The 15,951-nt window shown below is 47.3% G+C and overlaps 1 protein-coding gene across 5 annotated transcripts; it reads right to left on the reverse strand.

The window, feature by feature from the left end:
* Nucleotides 1–1,051: 1,051 nt before the first annotated feature.
* Nucleotides 1,052–10,960, reverse strand: LOC133344711 (gap junction gamma-1 protein-like). 5 transcript variants are annotated; one of them, XM_061554791.1, is made up of 5 exons: nucleotides 10,832–10,960; nucleotides 6,620–6,945; nucleotides 4,816–5,325; nucleotides 3,566–3,712; nucleotides 1,052–3,455 (listed from the first exon to the last, which is right to left on the reverse strand). In XM_061554791.1, exons 2-5 carry the CDS (start codon nucleotides 6,919–6,921, stop codon nucleotides 3,203–3,205), a joined length of 1,212 nt encoding a protein of 403 aa, XP_061410775.1. In that variant the 5' UTR covers nucleotides 6,922–6,945; nucleotides 10,832–10,960; the 3' UTR covers nucleotides 1,052–3,202. The 5 variants fall into 5 exon arrangements, with proteins under 5 accessions (XP_061410775.1, XP_061410771.1, XP_061410773.1 ...); XM_061554787.1 differs by lacking the exon at nucleotides 10,832–10,960 and adding an exon at nucleotides 8,057–8,232; XM_061554789.1 differs by lacking the exon at nucleotides 10,832–10,960 and adding an exon at nucleotides 7,141–7,214.
* Nucleotides 10,961–15,951: the final 4,991 nt, after the last annotated feature.

A 15,951-nucleotide genomic window follows, 5' to 3' on the forward strand; every position in this document is an offset into this window, starting at 1 on the left:
GTGATGATGCGAGTCAGCGCGCTTCGCGGTCTGCGCCTGACGGAACATGACAGGGCAGTTCCCAGGGGTCGTCCGTGACGCCCGCTGACATTTCGGGTTTGCTGCGCGATTCCCGAAGACGCATTCCGATGGTTCCCACGCGGCGATGCACGATGCAGAATAGTTTGCCAAAACTGTAGGCGTTGATGTGATGTGTATGGGAAAGACTTCGAGCCCCACGGCTCCACGCGCGCCACTGCACACGGGACCAAGGGTTATGCGAGGCGCGTGCAGGAGACGGCTCCCGCGCAGCAACCTCGCACGGGATGAGCCACACGCCTCGACAATGACCGGTCAACTTGCACGCAGCACAGGCGACGCATGGATGGACAACGACCCCCCCCCCCACCACCCCAAAGCGGCCAGAAGTGACTTCGCCGCTCCCCGACCACCGCTTGGGCCAATGTCTCCTTGGAGCCTCACGCCCCATTCGTGCGCAGTCTGTTCGGGGGCGAGTCGGCGCACGGGGGGTGCGTCCATCTTCACGGCTGACGAGCGACCGTGGGTGGAGGAGTTCGAGTCCCGGCTGCAGGGATCCCCGATGCGGCCACATGACAAATACCTCTCATGTTGTAGAGTCGGGCCGATACCGCGCGTCCTCGATGCCCGTTTGGAAGCGTTTTTTTTTAGTTCTTTAAAGTTGAGCTCAGCCACTTCCATTTTAGCGGTCTCGACTTTATGGTTGCGCAAACCTCGTACATTTTAAATCCGCGAGTCCAGAAACATCAATTTAAGATCGGACTATATAAATGTAAACATTTTGGGTGCTTTTAATAAAATCCTCAAACGCGTGTCGGACGAGCTTGGCACACACCCTACGTAGGCCTAGGCATCTTAAGGTGTTTTGCTTGTTAATAATCTTCCATAGCTAAAGGATGGCCAAGATCCCCGGCGTTTTTGTGGACATGGCACATGGAGAATGCCCCTCTATGTGTGTAAGCACTGCAGATGTGACGATCCACGCAGCCGACAGTGGGGTAGAAACATCTACTTTTATTACAAAAAATCAGCCCAATTAAACTACAAAGCACCACTCCACGCGCGCACCGCAACGTGGCAACGCCAATGAAGCGACTGATGAGGTCATCGAAAAGATGTACAGCACAGGAACATGATAGTAATTAAGACAAACAGTAGCACGCACCTGCAATAAATCTGCTTATCTTGAAAACCAGAATATCCAGTATCAGAGACTTCAAGTACATTATCGGTAAACGCCGCATGGATCCCTGGAATGTGGCCATAGTTCCATTCCAGTATAACTGGAACTGGCACGACACATTATAGGAGTAACTATAGCATGCAACTCACATGTCTTGCCGAGTGTGCCAATGTTTCAAAATGTTGATTTGTCGATTATACACAGGTGCACATATTTCCGAATTGGGAATTACTGAATTCATAATTGTGGGTAGACGTGAATGCTGTAGCCGGTTACATTAAAGACTTCACGTGTAGCACTTTCCCATACGTTTGCAGTGTACATTTGTACACTTACAACCCTTGGTCAATCCACTGCTAGAAGAGGGCCTCCCCGTGCCATGTGGGTGGTGATGGTTATTTGACCATATCACGCAGGTCTCAGTGTGGGTTGAAGGTGGGGAGGGAGCATGGATGTGCGAGCCTAGAACTACAGTATAACAATGGCATTTGTTATCTACCCCTCTGCTGCCCACTGCACAGCCATTCTCCCTACACAAATGTCAGTGTAGGCAAATGGTCACGTGAAGTGTTTACACAAACTGGCTCGTAGCACTGAAGTACTACAGCCCAAAACAGGTACGTTAATACGCAACTAACGCATTCCCAAAATAATGCTTTTAAGACAAATGTAAATAAAAAAAGTCAAAATCCACACACATTCCTAATTTAGAAGTTGCAAACAAAAGGCGCGCGAGGTTCATCTGCAAGCGGAGGGAGCCCCACTCTCCCGCGTCCCGCGTGTGGGGGGGGGGGGGGCACATCAAAACAAACCGGCGTCATCAGGTGTGGCCAAGCACATTCTGCTGCGAGCGTGAAAGCCGTAGGGGGCAACATCGCGCTGGATACGCCGTCGGGGCTTCTCGCGGTGGCATCTGAATGCAAATGCCATCTGGCTCAATCGGCGACAAGGGGTGGGGGATGATTTGACGCTCGGCCTTGGCGCGGAGAGCAAACTTTAACATGGACACCACCAACGCGTGCATTGAGAGCTTGTTCAAATGGTGCTTAAAACATATCCTCTGGGGTCTCCAGGACACGTTCGTAATTTGCATGGCAGTGACTTAAACTGCGGTAGATACAAAAAGTGTAAACTTCTACTTTAATACGTAAGAAAATATGTTTACAGTAATCAGCTTCGACTAGGTGTCCAAATGGCAGCATTTTTACTTTCAGATGTAAAGAAAACGTTTCAAGTTAAAACAATCAAAACAGCAGCGCATTACGACTAAGTAAATGGAATGTATTAAAGACATAATGGATAATAATGCCAAAAAAATCAACTAGCATACAAAACCCAAGGCACGTTAAGGGTGAAACCAAATTAAAATGCATCAAGGCATGGTTTACATTTCCTCTCATATCGGAAAAAAACCCTACAGAGGAATTAGAGGAAGCACCCGGCTACATTCTCTGTTAAAATAAGGAATATTCAGAAGGAGGAAGTCAATGACAAGTTCTAACAAAATAGAAAAACTAATTACCAAATCCCTCACATTGCTATGCCCTTGCTCAACTAAACCTGTAACACTTTGAGCAACTAGCATGGATCACCATTTGTTTTCCCACCTTTCCATTACACGTGGCTATGGCTGTTACCTGTGGTTGTCAGCTCCACTACCCTTGACTCTTCATTCCCAGCTTCTCAGTCCACTAAACTAACTGCTGGTGCAAGTGGTCTTAAATTTCGTACCGAAGGCAATAAGGTTCCACAGCCAAAATCACGTGCAATCACGATACATGTGGTGGGCAAAAAAGTGGTTTACTTATCAAAATACATGTAAAAAAATCCTCTTTAAAAAAAATTGACAGCGTTAGGACAAAATCACAGGTACTGAGGCAAAGGGCAGCGATGTGAATACATATCGGTCGAAAGGCACTTCTCTGTCTGAGGGGGTGGTGCCGCCAACCCACGTGGTGGTGGTGCCAACCCACGTGGTGGTGGCTCAACGGCACCGGGCGGTCACTTCAGGAGCTCCTGTGCGGCGTTGGCGAGGTTCTGCTCCACCGTGACAATGTCGGTGTCGGGCGTGCTCACACTGCAGGACGCATGGGCTGTGGCCTGCGGGAGCTGAAGGGGCCCCCGGGGCCTGAGGGCCAGCTCCAGTTGCATCTGAAGGTTGCGCAGGTTATCTTGGAGCCGCCCAAAATCCTGCGGTGACATTGCGCTGGGATCCACCGAAGCTTGCCTCAGCGACAGCTTACCATCTGGTACCCTGAAAGAGTCGAAATTCAAGAAGGGTCTTTTAGTTGAAGTAAAATTGAACAAAATGTAGTTGACACTGTGCGTGTACAGTGCGGTATACAGAGTGCTCGTGAAATCCACCTGGTGTAGTTTCCGTCTGAGGAGGGCTTCATGGCCGTGAGGTAGCCTGGGGGCGCTGACGGCACGCGCACTCCGTTGCTCTCCCGATAACCACCGTTAGTCATCGTTATCTTCGATGTCACCTTCTTTGCGTGCTTGCCCGCTGACCTACAAAAATATATCAGTTGGAAACTTAAAACCGTTCACAAACATGTGTTAGCGGTACTGCATGGCGAGTGAAGAGATGTCCAAACAGTATTAGAATGTGTAATCTTGCAGCGGCTCGGCCAACATGAGAGGTGTGTATGGATGAGGCAGGCTTGAGACAGGCTGCCACGCAATGGAGACTTTTAAAGTGAGGGTGTGCGTATAAATGGTATCCAATTACACGCGTTGGGCAAATTCCTAACCATAAACCTAAACAATGTTCAATTAAATAACACTGCAATTAAGCCAGATAACATGTGCTGCACATCGTGGGGTGGGGTGACGACTGGAGTTGACAACACTGCCCTCCTGCATTTCCACACCACATATCTTATCACCGTGGTGTATATTCACAACAACGTGCACACACTGTCTTGGAGGCCTTGTAAGTGCATTATCAATTCGTTAAAGGTCAATATTTAGTTCCAGCACTCAATGTGTTTGCCGCTTGTTGCAGAGGTTCATGGTTCAAATCTGACAGGCTGCCCTGGTTATTACTGTGAAGCAGATACCATACCTGTCGACTCATACGGTTTACCCGTAGTCTTAGACAGGGCCATTTTGAGTTCAGGTCCATACGGCGTACAGGCATTTGAATACGGGCAACAAAATAGAATGTATCTTTTTTTTGTGTTTCTCCCCTTTGATGGGACTTTGTAGGATGAACGTTGAGAATTATAAGGGCACGGGGTGACCTATAAGGTCTGAATTGGTCTGTAATAAGGTAAGCACTGATAAGGGGTTGACAGGTATGAGATACGCTCCCAATCTGCTTCACATTGTACGTTAAAGATCCCGTGAGCTCATTCGAAAAGAGTAGGACATTGTATGTCATGGTCCAAATTTGCCAAATTTGAAAAATAATCCACAAATTAATCAATTGATTGCCAAAAAATGTCCACTTACAGGCCCGTGCTAAGTCACCTTGTACCACATAGGGACAACTGCCACTGGGGGTGCCCTTTGAATTGTTTGAGACGAGATGTGATGCAAGGCACTTGGCGTTGCTGAGGCATTTGAATGCCATCTAAATGGGAGGCTGGCTCTTAATGCAGCAGTCGCACCTGTCCTCCTGCTGACGAGAGCGCCTTCCGCTCAGCGAGTCGTGGATGGCGCCCAGCCCCAGGTGCCACATCTCGGCCAGGTCCAGCAGCAGACTGAGCCCGGCGGCAGCGTACATCACCAAAAGGAAGATGGTCTTCTCCTTGGGGCGCGAGATGAAGCAGTCGACGCGGTGCGGGCAGGGGTCGCGGGAGCACTCGAAGCGAGGGGTCACCTCGATGCCGTACAGCAGGTACTGCCCGAACAGGAATCCCACCTCGGCCAACGTGCGCGCCAGCAGCTGCAGCACGTACGCCCTCATCAGCCCGTCCGTCTTGATCCGCCGCCGCCCGTCGTGCTGCTTCTCCTTGTTCTTCTTGTCGTCTCCTCCACCCGTCTTCTTTTCCTCCTCCTCCTCCTCTTCACACACCATGGGGTCCTCCTCCATGTTGTCTTCCGCCTCTTCGACCCCGCGGTCGGGGCCACGGCACACCAGTGGAGTTCGCTTCCGCTTGACACACTTGTCTTCGCTCCTGGCACGGCGCACGATAAAGAGTGCGCATTTAATTTAATCTCGAAATTTCATACGTCATAAGTAAATGAAAATCCGCGCTCTATAAAATGTTATATCATTTACAGATATAAAAGCTATTTGGCTGTCTGGAAATCCACTTTTACTTCTAATTATCGCCCCTGAGAACACTTAAAGTCTGTTATTTTAAGAGTACTTGAGCTGATACCCCCTTTTATTATTTTTAAGTAGGCTTACCGAAACGTAATTTGGAAATCATCACATACTCTACTTAAATTGTTCAATAAAACGAGATCGTAAACGTGGCAGGCTAATTATAACTGTTATACATATATAAAACACGTGTCTTGCAGTATCGCCAGGCAATATCCAAAACACAATGAACTTACGTATTCATTACTATGTACATTTATATTACTTAGGTAAACAAGTAAAATGAAGAAAAAAAACACTCCACAGCCATGCACAAGGCAACCCATGCACATTTGTCATCAAGGCATGAATGCAAAGCTACATCAAACAATAACAGACGCCAACGCTGCCAGTTTGTCACTTTTAGTCCATGGGTCCAGACCAGAAATGTTACTTGTTAGTACCAACGGCGGTGGAATAACTCTAGTGGTTACACATTCTTTCTATGGCCAATAACAGGATATATTACAACAAGATAACCTTTGAATTATTTGGTAATCCAACAATTTACAGGCAGTCCTCGACTTATAGAATGCACGCACTTACGAACCAGCTTCCATTTTTTTTTTAAAACATCAACTTCAAATGCGAGCTCGCACAGGCAAACTGAACAACGGAACTCGTTTGTTCAGCGGAGAGATCCTCCGTGAGACGTAATGAGGCAGCCTCGTGCTCGGAGTGAGTGCCTGTGTGTGTGTGCACAATTGTGGGGACTCAAGGCACAACTGTGGGGATTCAAGGCAAGTACAAATATATATATATATTAATTATATTACTTTATTTTATATTTACTATACAATATACATTAAAATATTCCATGCAAACGTACAATATTAGTTATTTATGAGTTTAACAATGGTTCCCTTTTTCGTTGAACCTCAACATATTTCATACGCGCATTTAAATAAAGTACGGTACATTAGTGTGTTCCGACTTACAAACCATTAGACTTACGGAGCTCTGAAACTGAACTCGTCCGTAAGTCGAGGACCGACCATATTTTCATTATTCGCCTTGTAAATGCATCGATGCGACGTTTTTTTTGCAACCACGTGTGGTATCAATTTCCCACTATGGCCCATTGACTATTTACTCGGTCTCACCTGGAAATGCGATGGATGGCAAAGCCGAGGTACAGGATGGTGGGCATGGCAACCATGATGATTTGGAACACCCAGAAGCGGACGTGCGAGAGTGGCGCAAAACTGTCGTAGCAGACGTTCTCGCAGCCAGGCTGCGCCGTGTTGCACACGAACTTGCTCTGCTCGTCATAGTAGATGGACTCGCCCCCGACCGCCGTGAGCACGATGCGGAAAATGAGGAAGGTGGTGAACCATAGCTTGCCCAGGAAGGTGGAGTGTTGGTGCACCTCCTCCAGCAGCCGTGTGAGGAAGCTCCAGCTCATCTTGGACGCTGTTCAGACGCAGCGCTGCAGAGAGAGAATTGCGTTAAACAATGTGCACATAAGCACGGGCAAAAGCAAGTCCACAAATCCACAAACGTTTCATGCAACACACACAAAGCAGCAGCCCTTTGTATGAAAGTGCCAACTATATGAAATGTTTAAATGCAAGTAACTTAAGTTGATCAAGATGCGTACTCCAAGAAACATTACATTACGCACAGGGAACTGTTTGTCTGGAGCAGAGAAGAGGCTTTGTCAGGGCAGGGTGAGAAGGCGGAAGGGGTACGGAGTGGGGGCAGAGGGTAGATGTAATGAAATGGGGGTTGGGTGGGTTGCCCCATGCTGCGAGCATCTGGGCCCCCTCCCCCACGAGCACCAGTCTACTCCATACTAAGCGCCAATCCCAAAGCAAATATCGGAATGTCGATCAAAAATCCTGTGGAGAATCCCATCTTCTTAAACAGGGAATTGTTGGGATGTCGTGCTGGCTGGCTAATATGAGTGAATAAATGTGTGTTGCTCATCCTTAGAGAAGCACTCCTGGCTTCCCCCCCCCCTCTTACTCCGCTCATGCTCTTTGTCCTTCTTTCCCATTATTCCCCTTCGCCTCTCTCTTTGTGGTTTTTTTCTAGAGGCTTCAACACCATGCTGTGAACATTCCCAGTATAATCAGATATGCGATGGGCAGCTATAATGTAGAGCACTCGTGGCCACGATTGCATGCAATATTTATATCATGATGAGACTTGTTGCTTTGAGTCGTTGGTCATAAATACATTAAAAAAAGCCTTTGAAAAGGCATGGTTTGAATCATGGCTACTGGCAACACAGAAAAAAATAACACGAAAATACCGTGACACTAGACGCTGGCGCTTACATTAACAACGTTATGTTTTCATTGTTCATGCCATTCCAAAGTATGATTATTACATTGAGTCAAATATTGTGTGCTAATGTATGGAAAATACATGTTTCACAGACACAAACAATCAATAAAAAGCACGTAACCTTTAAAAACTGAAATGTGCTTGGAGCCGAAATTCCACCACACGAGACGATTAACTCCAAACAGTTGACGGCCATTACTTAAAAAGGCATTTCGTGTAAAATGAAAGAGGACAAAGAAATAACTTACCATGAAGTGGCACGGTTTACAAACACTCAGACCCTTCAGTTGGAGCGAGGGCAACCCAAGAACTAAATCTTCAGGTGTAGACTGAAGATCAGGGCTGGCACAATTAATGATGGGTGTCAGCAGCTAGCCACTGTCGGCAGGATCCCATCAATCGTCTCCCAAGGTTCCACCTCCTGCCCCCTGTCCCCATCCCACCTAACTCCAGGCAGTGTGCGAATGCTCTGGTCTCTGATTGGATGCAGGGACAGGTCATTTTTCTGATTGGCTCAGCCAAAAAATGTGCCTGAACACAAGTTATCCCTGTTTAAAGGAAATGTGCAAGGGTCAGATTCCACCCAAGCCCCCTCCTCCCACCCTACAGAAAAACAACGTTCTGCTGACAAAGGTTAAATGGAATTAGGTGAACAGCAGAGGAGTAATCTGCCATTGCAGACCACGCACCATGAGCTAACGTGATTCTTACATTCAAGTCATCTGCTGATTCCTGTGATACCAATGTGCTGGATTCATTTTACATTAACAGCTGTGCATTGTTTGGAGGTCGGTTATCTCAGCACGCATTGCCAAGTAATTCTTGCATTCCCAGGAGGATGGGTAACAGACGGTGTAATTGCCGTAATGACAGTGGACCGGTCTCTCAGGGACCACTGCTATGTGGCTGCTATCTGAAAACCACCCACAGCCTGCCACTATTTGCATTCATAGCCAGAGGTGGTATTTCCATAACATTGATTGATAATACATAAAAGTCAGCCCCACATACAAATCTTAGCTGTGAATATGATCATGAACATAATTTCGTAATAAGGGAAACAACATTCCTGATGGAAACAAGATGCAGTGCCTTTAAGTGCCTTTAAATGCCTTGAAGGAAGACAAAAGCAGGGAGGAATGTGGAGAGTGGGGGAGAGAAAGCACGTTTGTAAAAGGCCAGGAAGCTGTTTAAAGGGAGTGCAAACTCTGCATTGGTGTGACCAAATGTCGACTAATTAGAGGCTACTTATCACAACACACACAAGCCTGTCAGCTGCAACTTCAAGAGTCACCCACACGGATGGTCGTAATTAACGGAATTAATGCCAATGAGAGAGCATCTGGAGCGGTGGCGGAAAAGGAAACCACGGCGAGGAAAATAGAAATAAAATTAACATGCATCAAAACAACAAAGCACTTTTATAAACAAAGTCGTCTTCATGATTTGCTATCCAAGTCAGTTTAGTTTCATGTTTGCACAGAATTCTACGACACACCAGCAGAATTATCTATTATCTTTACAATAGCGGCCGACAGAAAAATGGAATGGACGCTGAAAAGAGCCGAAAGAAGCGTGGGGGGGGGGGGGGGCTGTGATTTGCATTGAGATACAAAGGGGGGACACGTGGATCATGGCATGCATGAAAAACAAAAACATCAAATTGACTCGCAACAAAAGTTAAGTGGGATGGAGCCAGGGCACACATCACGAGAAAGTTTGAGAGAAAGGGCGAGTGGTGGAATGTCAGCGAATAAAAAAAACACGGCTGAGAGGACGGACACCGTAGAGATGGAACAATACAATTAGCTCCAGATGGAATGTGGCGTCACAGAAACGTGGGGAGGCATTCATCCGACAGGGAATTGAACATCGCTTTATGATAAATGTGCGTTGACTCTTGATATAAATGTCCATCACAATAACAGTGGCGTTGCTCGAGTCTTGTCCTCTGCAAAAACAACCAACCATTCATCATCCAAACTATTCCGTTACTTGATATGGAACGCACTGCTGCACGCTGGGGTCGCCTGTAGCCACGTGGGTACCTTGGCCGTGCGGACAGGGACAATGGCCAGTCAGTAAACGTGCGGCACCGGCTGGCCTTGAAGGACAGGCACCGTGTGAGCCGTGTTAATATTATTTCACGTTCTCCGAGTGTGTACAGTGTACTCTCTCCATTCAGTATTGTGATTCAAGATAGCATTCTCTCTCTCTAGCAAGTGTGAGCACCCCAGCCCCCACAATTCAGCCTTGTTCAACTTTGTTCGAGATTTCACTCAATACAACCGCTTTTCCCTCCTGCCAAGTCACCACCACCCAACCCCCACTTGACGAGGTGTACGGGTGCCGCTCCCTTTATGCGGTCCATGAAAAGGGGCGCACACAGCGAAAGAGTAAGAGACGCCATACCGAGTAGCGGCACACAGTACTCACTGCAACAATGTTGCGACCCGCGTCCCACCACATCGCCGCATATGAGTGAAGTCAACCCGCATATGAGCGAGTTCAAACCGCAGGAGCGAATGTTTGGGTATAAATAGATTAGCCGCATAAAGCGAGAGAAGCGTGGATTGATAAACCTCTCCCACGCTAGCCCCCCCCACCCCATTACTATGTCTCGGTAGCCGAGATGGGTTCAATGTATCTCTAGATCTGACCACGACGATGAGCGTCGTGGTTGTCCGTGGACCGGCGCCGAGGCGAGATCAGTTTTTTTTTATTGCTTTAAAATCTTGGTAAAGCTAACAAACCAGCATCGGGGGGCTCGACGTGCCCGCAACAAGAGTACACGTCTAACGGCCGTGAAATGAATATCGTGCGAGATGGCAACTGCTCGGGGGAGGCTTTCGTCCACGACTAATGAGGACAATGACGGCGAATTACGGCGATTACAACCGAGCGCCACTCTGCGATCGCGCAGTCACCGGAACAAACTCATGCAGAGAGCCACTTGGGGCGACGAGCACGCGAGAGGCGCCGCGAACACAAAGAGTTCATCCCGACCCACGCGGTCGGCAGACCTCTCTCGGCGCGGCAGGGAGACAAAGGCGGCTGCGGCGGTGGCCGCCGTGGGGAGACGGGCCACAGAGGAGGGCAGACCCTGGACCGCTCGGGAGAGGCGAGCTGGAGACAGAAGAGCGATTTCGGCGTCGCCGCTCAGCCGCTGACTGCGCTGTTTGAAACTCGGCGCAGCTCAGCGGGAACGCCTGGACGTGCGGTGACGTCAGCCCCAGTGGCCCATCCACGCGATGGGGCTGCACCTGGGTCCCCGTGGCCTGCAAGGGGTCCCCGTGGCCTGCCGGGGGTCCCCGTGGCCTGCCGGGGGTCCCTCCATCCTGGAGCAACTCCTCCCACACTGGAGCAGGTCTCTATCTGGAGTCGAGATAAAATTCCTTAGTCTGGAACGGGTCCCTCCAGTCTGGAGTGTGTCCCCAGCCAAGAGCAATTCCCCTCCTTCATTGATCAGATTCCAAGATCCTGGGGATGGTCCTCCTTCTCTGGAATCAGGTTTCCTCATTCTCAACCGCATCCTCTTATCCTGCACAGCTTTCTCTGTCCCAGATCAAGTCCCCATCATAGACTCGGTCCTTCTATGCTGTCAGATTCTTTGCAAAGGTACTTTTTGATCTCTATTTGCAGACTGATCCAACCTTTCACAGTAATCACCTCCCGCTTGTTCTGGAAATTGTATCAGTATTTTTTTCACACCCACGTGCCTAGGACCTCTCCTATAATTGCATTCCCTTGTCTTTATCACGTGGACTTCCCGGAGAGGTGTGTACAGATTTGAAATTGGTGGGGATAGTTATTTTCCTTCATATTTACACCTGATCTGAAAACAATGAGGTAATCGTACGTGTCGAGGAAGCTTTCACTTGTGAGCTGTGGAGCAGAAACTGTTGTCACAGCTCCGTGAACAATGAACATTGTGCCAACAGCCCAATTCATTTGTTTTTATTGCACTGTCCCACACAGCTCGTGAACAATGCTGGCTCGAAAGTAGTTTGACAAAAACGTGTGCCTTTATTTACTGGTAGGGGGAGGGATTCAACCCGTGCAGTTATTTGCCAGGCCATTGACACATTATCACGGCTACCGAGTTGGCAAACAGCTGTTTTGCCTTGCGTGGTCGATCGTTAATTCTGCCTGTCGGGGATTTGTATTAGCGTTGGTCTCTTCACACCTGCCTATTGTGTGTTCAAGAATTATCCTGTGCAATTCCTGTGCAGTATGTGATTAAGTGCTGTCCCTTAAATTGTAAATAGGTGTTGAATATGAGTATATTTGAACACGACTGCAATCAGATTTTTTTTCTTTCATATTTATACTGAAGGAATGTAATGAGCTACAAAGCTCTCTTTCACAGACGTGCAATGCTCCACGTCATCAACATTAGGTGAAGAGGAAGTACGCTGCCACCCAGAGGAACAGGCCCTAGCAATTTTTATTCATCAGTGGTGATCAGCCATGGTTCATTTGGCACGGAATGCAGATCCTTCAAGCTAATGTGTCTATGTTTATATTTTAAGGCATATATTCATTTAGTTGAAAACAACACAATTACCGTAGTTAAATTGGTTTTCATACGTCTACTTCATTCTGGTTATGATTGGATAATTACATTGATTGGTAATTAATAATTTCCGGCGTATTTTAGTAATATGCGTAACAATTCACCTCCTCGATTCGATTGTCAGTTTTCAGGGCCGCGTTTTAAGAATTGAGTCTTTATTGTCTAAATTTGCCATCGCATATTTTTGTTTTTTTTATGTATACAGAATAACTCGCTCTATTAACCTCCATGTATTATGAGTAGAGTATATAATTTGCATACCATCATCACCAGCCATCATCTATAAAGTGCTGGTTGAAAACCTCCCCGCTTTGCCATCCCTCATCGTCCTGCGATGCCGCAATCCATGTCGCTCCTATCCATTAGCGAATCTCATCAGATCATGACCACGATGATAGTCCTCAGGGCGTATTAACTTCTTTGGCTGCCATTCCATCTTCAGTCTCCAACACTTTTCGCTTTTAGCAGTGTCCTGCCCAGGCCCACTTAACAGTCAATGACTGATATTTTGTTCTTTTCTGATTCATGCAATTCCTCTTGCTGACTGTCATTGTAATTCCCTGTCTGCATCTTCCCATGCTTTGCTTACTTAGATTTTTTTTTATTTCTCTGTCAGTGTCTATGTTCCTGATCTGTATGTTGTGACAGTAATATGAACAGACTAAAACATCTGTATCTTTAAGCAGTGATGTTTGTTTTTATTATTATTATTATCCATCATTATTCATTCAAGAACCCAGAATACAAAGTGGATTTCACAAAGAGGGGAAAAACCGCAGATCACTTGTAAGTCACAAACTCGGTGCAATACAGCCTCAAAAGTAGGGATCGAAAGAGGGCGTCTGGGCTCGCTGCCCGACCGCGATCGGGGTAACGATCGGGGTAATGATCGGGAGCAGTGGATTTAAGGGCAAGAAAATGGAAGGGGAGGGGGGCGTCGGGTGATTTGTTGCGTTTCTATGGGTCGAGTTCTAGCTCGGGTCGAGTTATAGCTCGGGTCGAGTTGAAAGTGTTACTTGGATTGCCTTTTTTATCGGTTGCCTTTTGGAATTCTCTGGTGTGAAGATGGTGGGACAGGGCCATAAAGAAGGCTGTCTCAGTTTCAAAGATAATGCATATATTATCAGAGCATGTTTGTTCGCATGTTTCGCCACAAGTCCGTGTGATGAATGCATGTTTTATTGCCAGAAAGGGTAAAACCTATTCTTATATATTTTTTATAATTGTTGCTTTTCATAATGAAATTCGTCATCAATTATTGCCCTAGATATACATATTATGCTGGGCTATCAATCCCCCCCACCCCCACCCCCACAATTATGATTTGATAAGAATACATTCTACTTAGAACGTGCCGTCGCCGCACACAATTCGCTCACTTTAAAGAGAGAGGACGAATCGGAGGCCAGAAGAATGAACCACAGACGAGCGGGAAAGGCAGCAGCCAGGCGGTGAGCCCGCCCCAACCCCCCCCCCAAGCTCTGCGGTCCTCTATTTTAATGCGTTTTCACCCAATTAATGAGCGTGAACATGTGGGAAAACCCACGCGTGCGAGGTGGTAACACTCTATAGTCTATCCCATAAGATGGTACGAGTACATCTGTACGATATTAGTCCGTTCTTTGTTGCACGCCTTCTCCTGGCGATCATGCGTATGGCACATCGAGCCCAGGGGAAGGGAGTTTCACAACATTTGTGTGTTATCCACCAACCCTCACTGCGTCCACGGTGCTGGATCACGGGCCTGCATAGCCACCGCCACTCGGCTTTGTTAAGCAAACTTGTGCTTGATTTTTGTTTTGCTCACATTTATTTACCTCGAGTCCACTTTGTAGCCATCCTTGTTTAGTTTTGTAATTTCCTGCTCCTAATTTCGATTGTTGGTTATAAAGGTAATGCAAAATAATGCATATGATAACGGATCGATGTGTACACACAAAATCCGAAGCTTGTATCCTGGGCAGGTAATGTGTTTCAATCGATGCATCGCTTTTAATCCCACGACGCTCGTTTCAGTATCATTGTTGATGTAAAGTACTTGCAGTAAAATCATAGCCCAGAGAAGATTTCTACGGAGTTTTATTGAGTGCACAAGCGCAGTGCCCACGGCTTCAGAGACGCTGAGGTTAACACTTTCTCTGCCTCCGAATTTGGACAGCTGGGATATCACATGCCACACTCATGGCCAAGTTGTTAACTGTGTCAGGGCGATTTGGTCTCTTAAACATATAGCGAGAGACTGGGCCTATCTAGTTGGGGAACGATCATGATTGTCACAGAGCCTGTGGGGTTTGGCTGGGACAACTCGCAGAGGCCCTGTGGGGCTTCAGTTCACAAAGGCAAGATCTCGGGCAGGAGCCAGCCTGGCCGTCTGCCCTCCAAGTGAAGGCTTCTTAGGGTCCTGCGAATGATCGCCGTTCTGTCAAAACGGTATTTTTTATGAATTGCACTTTAGATTATCGTATTTTGTTAATTTACTTACAGTGTATTAAAAACAGGAATATGCAGAAACAGCACGCCTTAAATCATGTAAAAGTACAGTACTAGCTATGCAGATGTAGTAGATCGTCAACATATCCAGATATCCGTTTGTTCCATGCATAGCGACATAACTCCTCCCTCTTCATCACCATTGTTACATAACACTGCCGCATACTTGAGCTCCGTTTATACAATTGTGCAAACTTGGTCTTGGTTAACGATTACCATATTAGCATTTGGCAGTGGATAACACCCGCCCCCCCCCGAGTATAAGTACGTTAAACAAAAATAACAAATAATTATATCATTAAAGTTGGGTTAAAGCTTTCATGAGTCACCTTGACAGCGCGGCAGAACTGATGACATCAACTGGACGCGAGAACGACAGCAGCCCCGCATATCTGCAAGGCCGCTAGAGACCAGCGAATGTTCAGTGCCCGCAAGTGGCGCAGTGTCACTCTCTGCCCCGTAAGTTTTGTGTTTCTCAGCTCGGGTTTCCTTGTTGCTGGATGCTGGGTGGGGGGGGACTGCACCGTCTGCTCAATGCTCTTCTTGTGGTGGCCGAGGCTGCTGCTGCTCCTTATTTGGGCCGTCCCACGCACGTAAATCACGAATGCGCGCGGATCAGGTTATTCGGTCACACTTTACGCAGTTTGCAGTAAATTATCGGTATTTTAGGGCACGTGGGTCATTTCGGGTTGTGTCTACGGTGAAGAGTTCAGTGCGTTCACGCCGAGGTAGCACGGGTTAAAATGTTATGGTGAAAAAGAAAACAACGATGCTGCTCTCAAGTTACGCAGCTTACGCTTGATAAGTGTTAGTGAGCTGACACATTAGGCTGCTCACCGAGGTTGCTTTTTGTAGACGAACGACGTTTTGATGAAGTAAATCGTTGTGCGGTTGTGTTAAGTGTCGTTGCTTGTTTTGTTCAGGGGTGGAATTAGGAAAGGCACAGCGACTCTACCTTTATGGACATGGGATAAAAATACACGGGGAGTGTGGGCCTGCCAAAGAGGGCTACTGCAGGGAGGCGAGAATGATGCGTGACGTGGCTTGGAGCAAGCCATCGGAAAACCTTTCCAGAGA

Source organism: Lethenteron reissneri, chromosome 20 (genome assembly GCF_015708825.2).
Source record: "Lethenteron reissneri isolate LAM-NWPU_2019-01 chromosome 20, ASM1570882v1, whole genome shotgun sequence".
Classification (NCBI taxonomy): Eukaryota; Metazoa; Chordata; class Hyperoartia; order Petromyzontiformes; family Petromyzontidae; genus Lethenteron; species Lethenteron reissneri.